The sequence below is a fragment of the Gasterosteus aculeatus genome, chromosome 12 (assembly GCF_964276395.1).
Source record: "Gasterosteus aculeatus chromosome 12, fGasAcu3.hap1.1, whole genome shotgun sequence".
Lineage (NCBI taxonomy): Eukaryota > Metazoa > Chordata > Actinopteri > Perciformes > Gasterosteidae > Gasterosteus > Gasterosteus aculeatus.
Genome location: NC_135700.1, coordinates 20,356,654 through 20,372,813, shown reverse-complemented (window position 1 = coordinate 20,372,813; position 16,160 = coordinate 20,356,654). Strand labels below are relative to the sequence as shown.

Below are 16,160 nucleotides of genomic sequence, written 5' to 3'. Positions count from 1 at the left end.
CCACCACGCTCCCCGCTGGCCTCCATCTGAAAATATTAATGTCAGAGGGGGATTATGCTTTGCACATTTGAAGTGGTCTTGGCAGTCAGAGGACAGAGGACACTGCCGGCCCAGGAGCTGCTGTTAACTCATCCATCTAATGCCCCCCCCCCCGGATCCAGGCTGCACAGTAGCAAGGTTAGATGTCAACCAACTGGCTGGGACTGCAGCCCCACCATGAATTAGACTGCCTCTTCCCCGACACACAAAAGACACCCTGCAAAAGACCAAGCTTCCCTTTTTCTAGGTAAACAAAAAAAAAAAAAAAAGAGGGCAGGGAGACAGAAACCCGAGGGCCCGTTTCATTTACACACTGCATCAGCTCCTCGGGGGCCTCGTGTTACCGTTCGCTGCCAGACTGCCGTTAACAGAGCGCCACCGATATGCACAAACATGCAGAAAGGCCTCCTCCGCATGACATGTCATGCGGAGAAGTAGGTGTCAACTTACAAAAGCTGCTCCGCCTCGCATAGAGACAAAGGCGCCAAAATGGCACTCGGTCCCGAGGCATACGGGTCACGTAAATATGGCATATGGGCGCGCTGAAGTGTGTGCGTGTGTGTATTTGTTTGTGAATCTGTTAATGTACCGGGTTATTGATAGGGCTGTTAGCAAGTAAAAGGCTGCCACTCACTTACTGACTATAATAACATGGCAATAACTTAAAGTCTGGCTTGATGTTTTGAAGGGATTTTGTTTGTCGGTGCTTTCTTAAAACATTTGGTATGAACTAATTGGGAGTTTTATGGAATATGATTTTTTTTTTTTTTTTTACAGACAGAGCCGTTAAATGGTCTAAACTTGAATCGTTTGATTGAGCCTTTAAAACCTGGGAAGATGATGACCAGGCCACATGACAATATTTAGTTTCATATCATGCCGTGAATATGATGTCAATGTTATGGCCCTGCTTTACTTTCATATGCTGGAATGTAATAACGAATGCCAGAATAGGAGGATGTTTAAAGTATGATCTCAGTGATTTGGAATCACTGAGATCAACGACATTTGATCTGAGGTATACGCGGGTAGGAATAAAACAGATTGGTGGGAAAACATTTTTTATTGAAGCTTCTAAAAATTAGTTTTAAGCTTTTCAATTTCACCAAATAACACATTTTAATATTTATAAATGTGTGTCTTGTTCATCAAAACCAAATGATTGCACCAGAAGTCAAAACTGTCATTTTTTTATTTTGCCACCAAGCTAGACAAATATAGCTGATGAACACTTTTTACCGTAGTTCATCCAGACTGGGAATTTGAAGCGGACGGATCAACCAACTAAATATTACATAATAATATTATTAATATTTGTTCTCAAAGGCCGGCACTAACAGTACGAGCAGTGCACAAAGTGTCTTGAACTCTGAGCGTCCTCTGATTGCGTCGCTCACTGTGACGTCGCTGCCGAAAGCTGAAACAGCAGCTGAAACAAACACATTACCTAAAGTTTATATTTAAAATACAGTGACCTTGAGGACCAAAACAGTGGACGGCTTCTACCTGTTCACGCAGATTATTTTGGGTCGTCATCTTTGGTTCAGGTTGTCCATCACTGTCTACAGAAATTCTTTCCAACACCTCGGTCCCCCCCCCCCCACACACCGCCACCCGCCACCCTGACTAATGTGTCTCTAACGTCCTCACGGATGAAATCACACGCAGGAAATATCCAACTGCTCTCATAACAGACAGACCCAAGTCCAAAAACATAAAGCGTGTGCCAACGCGTCAAGAGGTAGTGGTGTCGGATGCAGAGCTGCTGTCACTCGAGTGGTTTTATGGGTTTATGATCATGGGGGGGTATCGTCATTGCAGTGAGCCTCTGTGAGGCGACACGTTACGTACGGACATGTAAACCAACATTTTACGGGTGAAGTGGTTAGCTATCTGGAAGAACCAAAATTCTGCAGCCGTTAGTATTTTTGATGGGGGATGAAACCCGAGTGGCCTGACGGAGCAGTCATGTGGTTTCTGAACTCTGTCCGTCCGTTCTTTCTGTCCACCGGCAGCCGTGCTCACACACAGTGGTGCTTTGAGCTTTTGCAGGTTATTTTCTCATAAAATAATAACAAATACTGAACGAAGATAACTGAACAATGCATGAACCCAAGAAAGATGTGCATTCCTAGTGAAAATCCTATTCCCCACCCCAGTCATAACACCACCCGCTCACAATCAACAACAACAAGAGTAGCTTCACGCCTCGGCGCCGCCTGATCTGCAACAATAGACCTGTGCATGCAGTGGTGAACTGTCTGGGGGGGGGGGACAGGAATAAAGACAACACCTGCGGTCAACAAATGTGTAAACGAGCCAGAAGAGAGGTGAGAAAGTGACACAGTGTAGCATGTTCGCAGTCGGTCTGTCGTGACGGGTTGGGTGAATTCATTGCTTTGGAGTGAAAGCCCCTCTTGGATGGAGCCGAGGCCCCCGCTGATGGTTCAGGCCTGGTGTCAGGAGGGAAGAGGAGCTCTGCTTATGGCATGCATATGATGCCCTCGCTGCATCTCTGCAAAACAGAGCAGCACTCTTGCGGGCCGAGTAGAGGCCGCATGGACAGACACGCCCTCTGCTGGTGGACAGAACAACAGCAGGTCGAATTCACTAAAAGTCTATTTGCATCCTGCACACAGAGGAGAGGGTGACCCGTGATCCGCTTCACTGCTCACACTTTACAAGACGATCCTTTGTGTATCTGCGCTGTCCATATTTCAGTAGTCAAACCAAGTAGAGATGGGTTGATTTAGGTTTTTCCCGGTGTGGACAGGTGTGTCTGAGTTTATACAGATTAGATTTTTTTTTTTTTTTTTAAACAGTACAAGACGTTGCAAATTAAAGAGCGGCCTTCACATGTTGTCTTCAAATCCAACTTCTTTACATTAGTAATAAGCTATGCAGCAACGAGATTAAAAAAAGGAGTCGAAGACAGAAAGAAACTGCACTAATAGTGCCACATTTTGGGTTTTAAGTTCACTAAATGGGCTCTCTACATATCATATGGGAATAGTAGGATGAAGAAACATAACACAAACAAGTATTGATCATGTGATTAGTGACAAGTACCTATAAAAAGCATCAAAGCCTGAGACTCATGTTTTACAATTCATTTTAATAAATGTGCATTCATTGTATTGCAAGAAGACATTTTTCTTCTTCTTCGGTTCTATGATACTGAAGGTTTACAGGTCGTTGTCCTGGCGACCCCTCAGATTAAAAATGGAGACTATTTAGTCCAGCTGCTGGGTTACACCTTTTTAGACGACCTATGACCTGAAGGGCAAAGCCCTTCCTCGCTATTTTCTTCTACTTCCGACACCCACTGCCAGGGCGGGAGATCAGCTTTCCAGCTGCCAAAACCCTGTGAACTTTGCCCCCTGCAGAGTCCCCAGAAAAGATCGAAGAACAAGCAGGCAGGAGAATAGCTTCTGAGACACTTCTGGAGTGTGGAGAGTTCTGAAGACAATGGTGGTACTGACGCAAGATTAAAACCGTTATCACGCCGCCATTTCCGCTGAGCTAGAAGCATCTTTCAAAGAAATAAATTAGAACATCCAAATACAATCGGAAAGGACCAGATCTCTGAGCTAAAACACCAATTTCCTGTCAGCAGCAGCTTAGCAGACACGTTTCAAACGGCATCATTGAAACAACAACGTCCCGCAGCAGGAGAATTCCAAACAAGCAGGTTTTGGGGTTTGGGTTTTGGCCGTAGACTCTGCTGCCGGTGTGACTAATATTATTGCAGCTGGTCCGACCAAGTAGAGATAAAAGAAGAGCGCCACAGGACTATGAAATGACTTCCAACCAGATAGTCGGGAACCATTTAGATCAGGGGTCCTCCACCTTTCTCCTGCCTCACCGACCACTTTCATGTTAGCCCATATTTTGCAGACCGGTCTAGAAGGGGTGGCGGATAAATGACAAAATTACCGACCGCCGGGGAGAGACTGTGGTCTCAGCTGGTGTTTGCAGCAAGGAGTGGACCATTGAAAAGGTGAAAAAAATGCTTGGGATGTCCTTGCGAATTGCTTTTGAAAAGGGAGACGGTAAAAAGAGGGACGAGCGCACGTAGTTAGGAGAGAATACGTAAATTTAATAAAACATTTCAGAGGAAAAAAGGTGATTGGGTACCTCTGATTCTGATCCCTGATGTAGAAATGCTACCTTAAATAAGATTTTCTAAACTATTAGACTAAGAGAAAACTAGCAAGAAACAAACAAATGTGGGGGAAAGAGAACCGCACAAAGAAATCTGTGTGTCTCCCTTGTGATGCGCCTGCAGGCAGTTTTGCGAGGAACAATGGCTATCTAAGAAATAAAAAAACAAACCTCATCAAGAAAAACAAGGATGCAACATCAGGGAAAATACCGCTTTGGTCTTTTGTCTTGTGGGGCCATATTTGGTGAGGTGGCGAGCTCTTTGGGCGTGCTGGTACTTGGGCACAAACAGGCGGGATGTAGCCGGTTTGTCATCACACACCCTCACACGAGGAATGTTACTGAAGGGTTGGTCAGATGGACGAGGCCTCACACGAAAACATGCAGAAACTGTATCCTAATGTTCTTATGGAACGAGGAATGTCAGTGCGTCCCCGACCAGTGAACGGGGGGGGGCGCCCCCGACACAGGAATTAAATTCATGTAATAAGGATTGAGGGGAAAAACATTGGTATAAATAAACTGATTATATATATATATATATATATATAAAAAAGGGTAGAAAGAAATAACTCTAGCTGCAGTATTAAATTCCAAAAATTACAGGCTCGACTCCCACGGTGGCAGATAACAATCAGGTATCTAGCGAGCAGGCAGCGACTTGTCAAGCGTTCCACCTCGTCGCCCCAGTGACCGAGCACGTCTTCCTGTAGAAGTCAGCCTCCTCAGTGCCTGTGATATACGCCGACACTGCACCACCCACATCGCCCTCTTAGGGATCAGCGACCTCTACACCTCTGCTGAAATTTGCGCTTCTCAGCAACGCCCACTCGGCGGTAGCAGCCAGCGGTGGAGTTGAGGAAAAAAAAAAAACGCTAACTGGCTCCACTGACCTTTGCCTCAGAAAAACCTTCTGCAGAGGCAGAGAGACGGAACAAAACATAGCTTGATGAGGCTTATTCGGAGCCGCTTCACAGCGCTTTGTCCCTCCCCAGCAGAATCTTGGGCTCTTTCTTTCTCAAGCTGAGACCCTCTCACATGACAACCTCCCTCCACATAACCTCTCCATCACTGTTGATGGAGAGATACAGTTGGTACTACGCGTATACACTCAGCAGCCCCCCACCACCCCTCCCCCCGTAATCACACAGGACACGAACTAACACCACCGTGCACGCCGCGGGTCTTTCACAGAGCGAGCCCTCTGCATGGGAACGCTGCTGAGGTGACCTCACCGCCGCCCCCATGGAGCCAGACTTTAATCCCAAAAACACAGACTGTCCCGCTATCACCCACTCTGCAGCCAACACGAGGTCCAGCCTCAAACACACTGCTGGTGATCCTGTCTGAGAGTCTGTTCCTCCTGCAGCGAGTAAAACGGCCTTGTGAACAAATAGATATTACAGGAAAACCCGACGAACCGGTTGGTTCCATCTCAAAAGAATACAAAACGGAACGAATGGAGGTTTCCGTCCTTCCCCCCTCCATCTCACGAATATATTTAAATATCAGCTTGTACAATCGCCTGCTACATAATCTGATATCGGCAATTAATGGCCGCTTCACCAGGACAAAATAATAATAATAATCAACTGGTGCAGGTGAACTGCGGTGGCATTAGAACTAGATTTATACAAAAGTGTGGGTTCCGAACACTCCCTGTTGTTTGGTTCAGAGTCAAACATAAGCAAGCAAATAATACTTATTTTCAGCGACCCCGTTTCCACAGCAACCGTTCTGCTCACTTCATCAGAGTGAACAAAACAACGTCTCCGGGTCTACGGGTTACAACCATCGCTGCAATCGGAAAGCAAATGAGAAGAATGTCAACGGTCATGGAGGGGAATCAAATAAAAGCACTACAGGATGTGTTGAGTCCTACCAACCCTCTCGGGTCGAGAGCAGAACCAGCTTCACTTAGCGCAGTCATGGTCCACAGGGCACGCACCATTTGGTCGACACGTCAATTTTTTCACACAAGGCGAGGAGAATATATAAACCGTTACAATACGCCTTGTTGAACACTGCAGAGGTGCTTTAAACTATTGGCCCGATTCATAATTTTACAACCTTAAAGTCGTAGTTCCTTCTAGTGTTTGGTTTTGACTGCCGCCATTTCAGTCGATGCAACTCACATACAAGCACAGATCAAAACTGGTATTACTGTCTCAAAAGTGGTATAAAAAAGGACAACACAACTGGATACATTATTCTGCGTAATAAAACTTCAGAAATCCAATCTTTAGCCTCCGTGCCGCGAAGTAAGAAAGGTCTTCAATGACTCAGTTGACTGGATGAATAGGAAAACGTTTATGAACGACAGAATTGGGTTCAGTGGGTTTCCTCCTTTTCATGTTTGACAGCAGTCAAACTGCTCCTTTGTTTATGTAGAACATCTTATGTAGACCAACAATTTGGTCTGACGGGCGCCTGTCAGAGGAAGACGAGGGGGATGGGGGGGGCGTCGTCTGACCGAGGATTAACTCAACTAAAACCTTCCCTCCGTACCGACTCAAGGCCCACATACACACACACACTTTGGAAATGAGGATGAGGGGGATTTTTATTTTTTTTTAATCCCAGACGTTCTCACCCCCAAACTGCGGAGGGGTAAGAACGCCTGCTGGGTGTTTTGCTCAAGTTGGAGCGTAAACTTGGAGAAGGAGGCTTCTACTTAACGTTAAGCAGGTTCTCGGGGCGGCTCGGGGATTTGTGAAAGGTGCCCGAGGGGTTCCCCCACCAGGATAGAATGTCTATTTGTACTAATAATAAAACACAAACTGCTCATCTTTCTAGAACACTGCGGCTGTGGGAAAGTGGGAATCAATAAACCTGGTATTGCTATTGGGAGTCTGCTAAATTCAACAATAATCGCAAATTGCCGGCCTTGTGCTTTTTGCTAGAACCCGTTTAATTCTACTCCTGCCTACAATCATTTGAGCGCTTTCCAACAATTCCTGTGTCGATTGGCCTTATCAGCCCTGCTCATGTCATGTCATGCACGTTTTTGGGCATGGTAGAACAGGGATTCTTTTCTCAAACTGCCCTATCACACTCATCTGGAGGGCGGTTTGCTTTTGTTTATCAAGCCCTGTTGTAAAATGAAGCGGTAGGTGTGTGGGTGACGCCTCGGAAACAACCAACACAGCAGATATAGAATCCTCCCAAAGGGGCCTGGGGCCATCATAGTACCTTTTCCACCGCCACCATACCGATTCTCCTTTTGTCACGACTCCCCAACAATGAAGCAGAGCTCCATCCGACTCCGCTGTGCCCTCATCAAGCGCTCCCATAACATCACTCTGAGGGAGGCTCTCGCGTTTCATCCTTTAGGATGCCTGCTGAAGGAGGCTGAAGGCCAAATAAAGACGAGGTGTGATCGGGGACACAGTGAAGCAGGGGAATGTGGAGCAAACTCTCCATACCAATGAGAAGGGCATTCAAAAGCTGAACCCTGAAAAGTTGAAGAATGGATGACTCATCTCATCCAGGATGAAATAACCGACTCATACAAGTGTGAGCAGCAACAACAACAACATCAATGTTCTTTTTCTGAAGCCCTTTGAATAATAAGCCCTGCGAGTCACACTTGCTGTGATATAATAACCACGGTCGAGCACAAAGTTGAATGGCTGCTTTATCCTCGATTCAGCCCTTTCATTATACGTTGCCGTGTCTGCGTGGAGGAGGCTTCTCATTAGGAGAGGGTCCAAGCAGACTCCCGTGAAGGCCTCTGAAGAGTGGCTTTGATGAGAAGTAGGTATCAGAAGGATACCGAGAAGCTCTTTGGTCTGCTGCCAAAATATCTGAAGATTTTGCGGGGAACACAGCAGAAGCATAGAATACACCAGCAGTTCACAGCCTCACAAGTGATTTAGGAAAGGTAGCACGGAGGTGGACGCTGTGCTGCTACAGACCGGAAAAATGCCCCCCCCCATCCCGCAACAACCAACGCTACAACTAAACACACTTAGATCCAACTCCCTGTTGAAGACAATAATTCAAGCAGGTAAATCAGTTAATAGTCGGATTCAACACATCAAGAAAAGCCAATAAATAAATGAATATTCATACCAGGATAATTCCAGGGTAGCAAAACGCATAACGGACCCTGTAAGAGGTTTATCGTTTTGTGTCCCAAACTCAAAGATATAACTTCAAATCCATTTTTTTATAGAGAAAAGGCATCGGATCCTCACGATTGTAAACTGACAGCAAAAGTGTTCAGAATTCCTACCTAAAAAAATTGTGTAATTGATTGAATTAGAACTAGAGAATTGATAAACAAAACATGCACGGAAAGAATACAAATGTACAAGTTTGGCAAGTTTGACTACTTACACTAAAATTGGAATATTGATGGAGCAGTCCAACAACAAAGTGATGTCATCATCTTAATCGGCCTTGACGTTTTGGCCATGATTCGGGTGAGTTCTTTTGTTTCTTTTTAAATCATGTGTCTCTGGGTAGCCCTGTGATTGGCTAGCGACCAGTCCAGGGTGAACCCCGTCTATCGCCCGAAGTTGGCTGGGATAGACTCCAGCCGCCCCCCCCCCCCCTTTTCTGGTTAAATAATGGATGATTACAATAGCAATAACCAAATCATAAAAAGTATGTTACTGTGTAGTTTTATAGAAAACATAACTACAGTACATTCATCGTTATGCCCCAAGATGCATTGCGTGCATTCTTGACATCCACCAAACATGTTGAGTACAATTCTTTGATTATTTTGGGGCATTTTATGTCTTTAGGTGACAAAGACGAGGAATGTGGAGAGAAGAGAACAGCTTTGTAGGGGGACTAAACATGTAAATATCAAACCAATCCCACTCGTATACAGCCAGAAAAAACAAATAGAAGGACACAAGGACAATACTTTGATGACAGAACTGCCCGTTTGTGTTCCAGCGAGCAAAAAGAAACTAAAACCTCCCAACAGTTGGCTCTTGAGGATGAAAGGAACATTGTGAAATGACATAACAAGTCTTTGTAAAGGAGCCCAGCTTGGTTTCTGAGTGGGATCTGGCGAGGTTACAGACGAGCCTCGTCAGGAAGACCTCACTTCCTGCGGGCAGCAGAATAGAAGGAAAGGGAGACAGCAACCCATCTCATAGAAGAGGAGTTTCACTGTGATCGATATCAAAACTAACCAGAAAACAGTATTGTGGTATTCTTCTACAGGAGCTGCATTACTATAGAATATTATGGTATTATAAATATGTTATAACTAACTAACTAATAACTAAATCATTTATAACTCAAATCTATCAAAAACAAAAGAATGAATGAGTGTTTCGGTCCATTTAATGGGACGAATGAGCAATAAATAAGGAACTAGTTTTTTTGTTTTGGGCCGAAATGGTTAATTCATTAGTTATTGAAATACCTCTGCCTCTAAAAGTCGATCAAACGTTACGAGACCAAGGAAAATATCTGGTTCAAACGTCTCTAACGTGATCGGCTGCTTTTCTCGGTTTTATTTTCTGTTCCGGGTTTTAAAGTGCTGGTTCAACAAAACAAGAGATAAGAAGAAGTGGTAATGGAAGCTCTTAATTAAACCCCAACCGACTGAATCTTTATGAAAATAAAACATATTTAATGTAAGATTTATTTAAACCTGACACAAAGCCACAAAACTTGGCCTGCATTTAATCCACAGCTGGTATTGAGGGAATGTCTCAACCGACCTTGAATGCTTCTGGTTAACGTTCCTTAGAAGTTCTTGTCAATCATTGATAGATCAACCCGGATGATGAACAATGACAGAATTCAATAGAAAAAGGTGAAGAAAATCAAAATTAATCCATATATTACCACTTAAAATACACGATGTAGAAGAGGAAGAGGAATTCGGTTTAAGTTTGTTAAAAGTATTTATGGCGAGTTTCCTTTGAATGCCTCGGAAAACTTTTTTCGATTTAACGATTAGTCACCTCACCAGGAAGTTAGTGAGTTTCACTCCCGCACTTTGTGTAGCAATGAGGAAAAGCATGCTGCCAAAACCGTAAGATGAGATTCTAACATTAATGGCTTTTTACTGCAAGGAACTATGTCTTTACCTTTAAGAGCACAAAAATCGGAAAGTCGTTAAATACATTTCAAATTCATTTAAACCTATATTGAGGTTTGTAAGGGCGCGACCACCTTATGAAGACCCATTAACTGCTTATGAAAAAGTGTCAACTCAGCACAGAGACCAGCGGCGAGAAGATTTGCGGTTTCAATATAGACGGGGCCTTTGGCAGTGACCAGCCCGCCTCGGACCGACCCAGATGTGACCGTGCTGTGGCCTTTGACCTGCAGTCAAAAGCTCCGGCTGGAGGGGGAGGAGGACGAGGAGGAGAAGGAGGAGAGCGCCGCGCCTGGCAGCAACGTCTCCTCCGACCGGCCAGGAGCCTCGCTGGGACGCGCTGGTCAGATAACAGAGACAAGTAAAGAAAACAAAGGCTCCCAGAAGCAGCTTCATGTCTTTCCTCTGGTCTCTCTGCCTGCACAGAGGAATGCAGAGAGAACGTCACAGCAGAAGCGCTAAAGACAGTAAATGGCACGGGTGTTTCCTCCACACGGCTTAGTTCAAGCTTTTCCTGAGGTAGCTTTCAAACCAAACAGGACAGAAAACACCGCAGGGCAAAAAGAATAAAAAATAACAAGACGGGCCCCAATTTTAAATGGATGTCTCTGACGGGAGGAGTGAGACAAGCATCAACGGGGACACAATAGCATTCATAGCCGCGGGGGCTTTTATCCCTCTCACTTTTAAAGGAAGGGCCAGATAGTTTACCGCACACAGCTCCTCTGGCTCGGTGCCTTTCTCATGGTAATTGCTCGGAGCCGAAAACAAGAGTCCACAGCACGTCAGACTGTGCAGAATCGTAATGACCGTCCATTGAGGAAAGTTCATTGGCTGCTGCTGGATAATGAAGAACGAGTCTAAAAAGTATGGCCTGTTGTGTGGAGAGATGATGCATATTCAAAAAGTGACGGTTATGTTGTTACGCTTTCAACACTCGTGCAGAATCATCTCGACAACAAGATCAGCGCAACTTTCCCGACGGGACTTTCGGCGCTTCCACAGAGCACATGACCAAACACCAGTGCTTTACAAATAGGAGGATTTCATGAGATATTATACGGGCAGGATGACAGCAAATCTTTTAAAAAGGAAGATTGAGTCAGCTGTCAGTTTATTGGGACACATTGCATTCCAAATTAGTCTCACACAACATGAGGTAAATGGGACTACAATGAAGGAGTGCAGCGTTTGGATTTTGGTGAAACAGATGTTCATTCAACTTTATCTACATTTGTGTGGCTGTAGTTTGTGCTGGAGTCAAAAGGGTTTGCAGAGTAATCCATGAGGAACAATTTATTTATTTATTCTTTTAATCAAGCAGAAATGCAATATATTCTTTGGTTTCAGCTTTTCAGATTTGCTGCTTTTCTTTGACTATGATAGTAAACTATATTTCATTGGGTTTTTGGCTGATGCAAAAAATGTATTATGAATAAATCAGCGTAGGCGCTCAGATATTTTTTTTTTACCATTTTCACATTTTATAAGCAAAACAAAGAAAACTCCAGAACATTATTGGCAGATTTGACTGGCTAATGATTTAAAAAACATCTCTCAGCAGTCAGTCAGTCAACAGCACCACATACTCAACATAAAGCTTACTCACATCATTGTTTACTGTGGAATGATTGTGTAAGCAGTGTTGGAATGCCTATGAACACTTTTAATAGAAAGATTTGGAGTGACTTGGAGATAAGAGTGTTCTCATTTACTCGTGCACAACATTTCAGAGGGAATGAATTGCACTTTTTACTTTGATATGACGATGTGATATAATGTGCTATTATTTTGTCAAAAGGCACTTTACAGATTTGGATTATTCCAAAAAATAAATCAACAAATAAGATGTATGTTCATGGATTACAGTTCACAGCTGGTAACCTTCACCAACCGTAACATTGACGTGATGATTTCATTGTGCAGAAAAAACTACTTTGCTTTAGCTACTTTAAGTATATTTTGATTTTTCTACTTGTACTTCCTTCTGAATGCCTATCGTTCAATTGTAAACGAGTATTGCCACACTGTGTTATTTTATATACTACTAAAAAGATCTAGATCAAGATGCGAGTAGTTCCTTCACCGCCGTTGTATTATGATGCATTCGTTTTAGCCAAATGTAATAAGTTGAACAGTTGGACTGAACTTTCATCCTCCAGCAAAACCTCACAACCACCTCATTGTTGGTGAGGTGCCGATTCAAGAAAAGTCCAAAATGAAAATCTCCAGCTCACAGGGGTCAGAAAAACAAACACACAAAAAAACGGTGTCACGGTTTAACGTGGTCGCTTGTTGAACCGTAACACCGGGTCGCTTGTTGAACCGTAACACCGGTCAGCGGTGACCACAACCAGGCGCCGAGGCTCTTTTGCTGCACTGATTTAAAACAGCTTTTGGTCCCGTTCCACTTTTAGTGAATAACAACAACACCGTCAGCTAGTTTAGGGCAGATCTTGAACAGGCCGAACCGTAAACGGGTGCAGAGTAATAAAACGGTGCGAGGCCGTATTTCGCCTTCTCGCGGCGGTGCAGGTGCTTAAAACTTAACCGGCGGTGAGTTTTTTTTCCTCACCGCGGAGCCGTGGGAACATGACCGCGGTTAACGTGCTCGTTGGGAACAAGAGAACAGGCCTTTGAAACGTCAACCGGGTAAAAGACAACGACGGACGTTACGCGCTTGCCTCGTTAACCGGGGTCAATGGTGGGAACCGGGGAATGTTAGCAAAACCAACGTTAGTCGATAGAAAAAGAAGAAAAAAAAGATAACTTACTGTGATGTTAACTTCGTGCTTTTTCAATCGATACTTGAGGCTCTTCATCTTGTTACGTGTTGGTTTCCAGTGTTAAAAGGTTTCCTTAGGTTAGTAAGTTCATAAATAGCATAAAAAATTCCCTAAACGTTCAGACGAAGTACTTTTTATCTTTCCCCCTCACAGAGCGAGTTTCACCTGACGCCCAACCGCAAATTCTACTCGCCCTACGATTGACATGTAGTAGAGCCAATAGGAGTCCAAAGTTCACGGTGCTGTTACTTTTGAGCCAATCGGTGACGCGGAAGGGCGGGACTTCCTCCTAAAGTGTCGTTGGGAGAAGTTTGAGACATCCTGGAACATGGGAAGAAAAATATGGCGTGACGTCAGGCGTACCTGAAGTCCGAAACACCTTGCGAAAAATATATATTTGAACAATAAGGTATCATTTGTTTACCTCAATACCTCATTAGAAACTATTCATCGTTTAGGTGTAAATTTGACCTGCTATCAAAAAGGATCTTAAAAGCCTGTTACCTAGCAACCTGTGTGTCGTGTCACGGATGACTTGGCTTACTGTGCTGTGGCTGCCTGGTCGTTATGAACACACAATCCCACTAGAAGACATTGGAGATGGAAATATTCAACGGTGGAAGAAGTATTCAGACTTCTACTTAAGTTAAAGTGGTACCCTAATGCCAGTGTAGAAATAACCTTGTTATATGTAAAACGTCATGCATTACCAAACCTTTCACAGTTTGTATCAATAATCTAAAACTAATCTGTCATATAATGTAGCTGATTTAAGCTTTCAGTATTATTGGAAGGAACAAAGAGATGCTCAAGTGAAGTACAAGGATATTTAACCATGTGTTTTTACACTGAGTTATGATATCTCAGTCCATATAGTTTATTTACTATTTATTAAAATGGAATGTGTCAACAACCTCCACAAAACAGCATCCAAATATAAACACTTATGATTAAACCAGTTTACTTAACTTCACTGCACAAACAGTATTTTATCGGGCTCGTAATATTGTGCTGCATTTGATTTCATTTGTTGATTTAGATAAACAAAATACTTTAAACTTAGCTTTCTCCTCCTGTTTAGCAATATCCTCAATAAACATATCAGATAAAAGGTCTGTGAGAACATTTTCTAAAGTGTAAATACTGGACATATTGTTGGTGTTTGTTATTTTCCTTTGGCTAAATGAATGTAAATATATAAGCATAAACCTATAAACGAATCAATAGGGAAGTTGGCAATAGTGGAATGTAACTACATATTGTTGCTGAATACATTTGAGGTACTTGTCGCATATTTTACTTACTGTCTCACTATTTCCAATTCACTTGTACCTCACTGCATCGCAAATCCAAGTAATTAGTAAAAAGTGGAAAGTTATTATCTTTATTTGTTATGAATATTTACATGTATATTGAAATGCTATGATTACATTCAATATATTTAGTATGGACCAGATCCAGAATTCAAAAATTGGCCTCAAGGGGCTTTACGATCCCAATACTTAAACCTTAGGGAGCGCAACACAGGAGGGGTCCCACTCCCAGGGATTATAATAGATTTCATCTGTACTGAATGAACAACATAAGAGATTTGCAATGTGTTCAGTGCATAAGACATACATAGTAGTACCAGAATAGTGATGGAATATTAATCACTAATAAAAGCAGCAGAAGTGTAGAATAATGATAATAAAGTAAGTAATTGTATCGGCAATAGTAATAATAGCAGGGGGCAGGGCCAGCATCCAGACATAACCACGATCAATGGAAACCTTTTAGGACAGAAAGCACAAAGACCCCGGGGAGGAAGCCGAGTCGGGGACCTGCATTAATGGGACATGAATTCATCCAGAAGGAGAGAGGAGCTCGGCGCGTCCTCAAAAGTGCCCCAGCAGACGAGGCCTACAGCAGCTTATCTAAGGGCGGCCTTGAGCCAGCTATCAAAGAGGAAAGTCTTCAGGCTACTCCTGAAAGAGTGTGAGTGTGTCCACCCCTGGACTGAAGATGGAGAGCTGGTTCCACAGAAGAGGAGCCGGATAAATGAAACATCCCGTCCTTACTTTTGACTTTTACTTTTACCCTCGATCACCATGACGATACCTCCTTCAGCAGTAGAAAATGACCTAATAGACATTTGTTTTGATGAAGATGTGCCACTTTAAGTTGGACTAGAATAAGACTTTTTAACACCGGTAATACAGACAAGAAGTTGCTTAAATCACACAAGGTTTGGTTCAATTAATAAAATGCACCACAGGGTTTAATTTTATTATGTGGGATTCTTTTACTTTGAGGAAATATTTAACCAACTAGCAATAATGCCACTTGACTTTGTTTTTGTCCTTGCCTCCACTTTGCTGCAGGGTTACCATGGAGACACCGCTACAGCTGCTGTTCAGTCCCTGCAGGCTGCAGCCAATTCATCCGATATTTACAACTTCCACTATTGCCAAATGGAGGTAAACAAATACCCCCCATTCACACACATATTCACTTATGTACATCACTATATATTTCCATCCAATCCCACTGCAATTCAAAGGGAAATGTTGCAGTTTTTACTCCACCGAATGTATTTGCTTTTGCAGATTCAGATTAATAACACAGAATACAATTAAACCAATTATGATCCATCCTTTACCAAATTTATAATATAGATTTGGATAAAGCATGTCGCTAGCGGAATTATCCGTATTTCAATAGTATTTAAGAATGTATGTATATATGTACAATCAGGAAAATGGCCTTCGAGGCATAAAAGGAAAAAGTACCCTTTGCTGTATGAATGTAAAAATGCCCCCTGTGACTGTAAATAAATGATTTCATTGTGTAGTTGGTTCCGTTTGACCTAAACCTCTATATACACATGTAGCTAATCAATATTTGTATTGTTGGTTATGCAAGTTCCTCTACTTGAAATATTCTGCAGAATGATAGAATCTCGTCTTTCTAAGAGACTTAAAGCATCTGGATGTGAAAATCAAGATGTCTTCCTACTCTACTAAAAATGTAGTTGTGGTCATTTGTCTTTGTCATTTTCAACATTAAATGACCATTATAAACAGTATTAGAATGGTCTTGATTATTGCTGCCACCTT

The 16,160-nt window shown here is 43.0% G+C and overlaps 1 protein-coding gene across 1 annotated transcript in view; it reads right to left on the bottom strand.

Annotated features, from left to right (window-relative positions):
* uacab (uveal autoantigen with coiled-coil domains and ankyrin repeats b) overlaps positions 1 to 13,298 on the bottom strand; it is a 31,909-nt gene extending 18,611 nt beyond the window's left edge. Inside the window, exon 1 of the mRNA XM_078085637.1 lies at positions 13,051 to 13,298. Coding sequence (XP_077941763.1) covers positions 13,051 to 13,098 — 48 coding nt within the window. The 5' untranslated portion in view covers positions 13,099 to 13,298. The remainder of the gene's footprint in view (positions 1 to 13,050) is intronic.
* Positions 13,299 to 16,160: the final 2,862 nt, after the last annotated feature.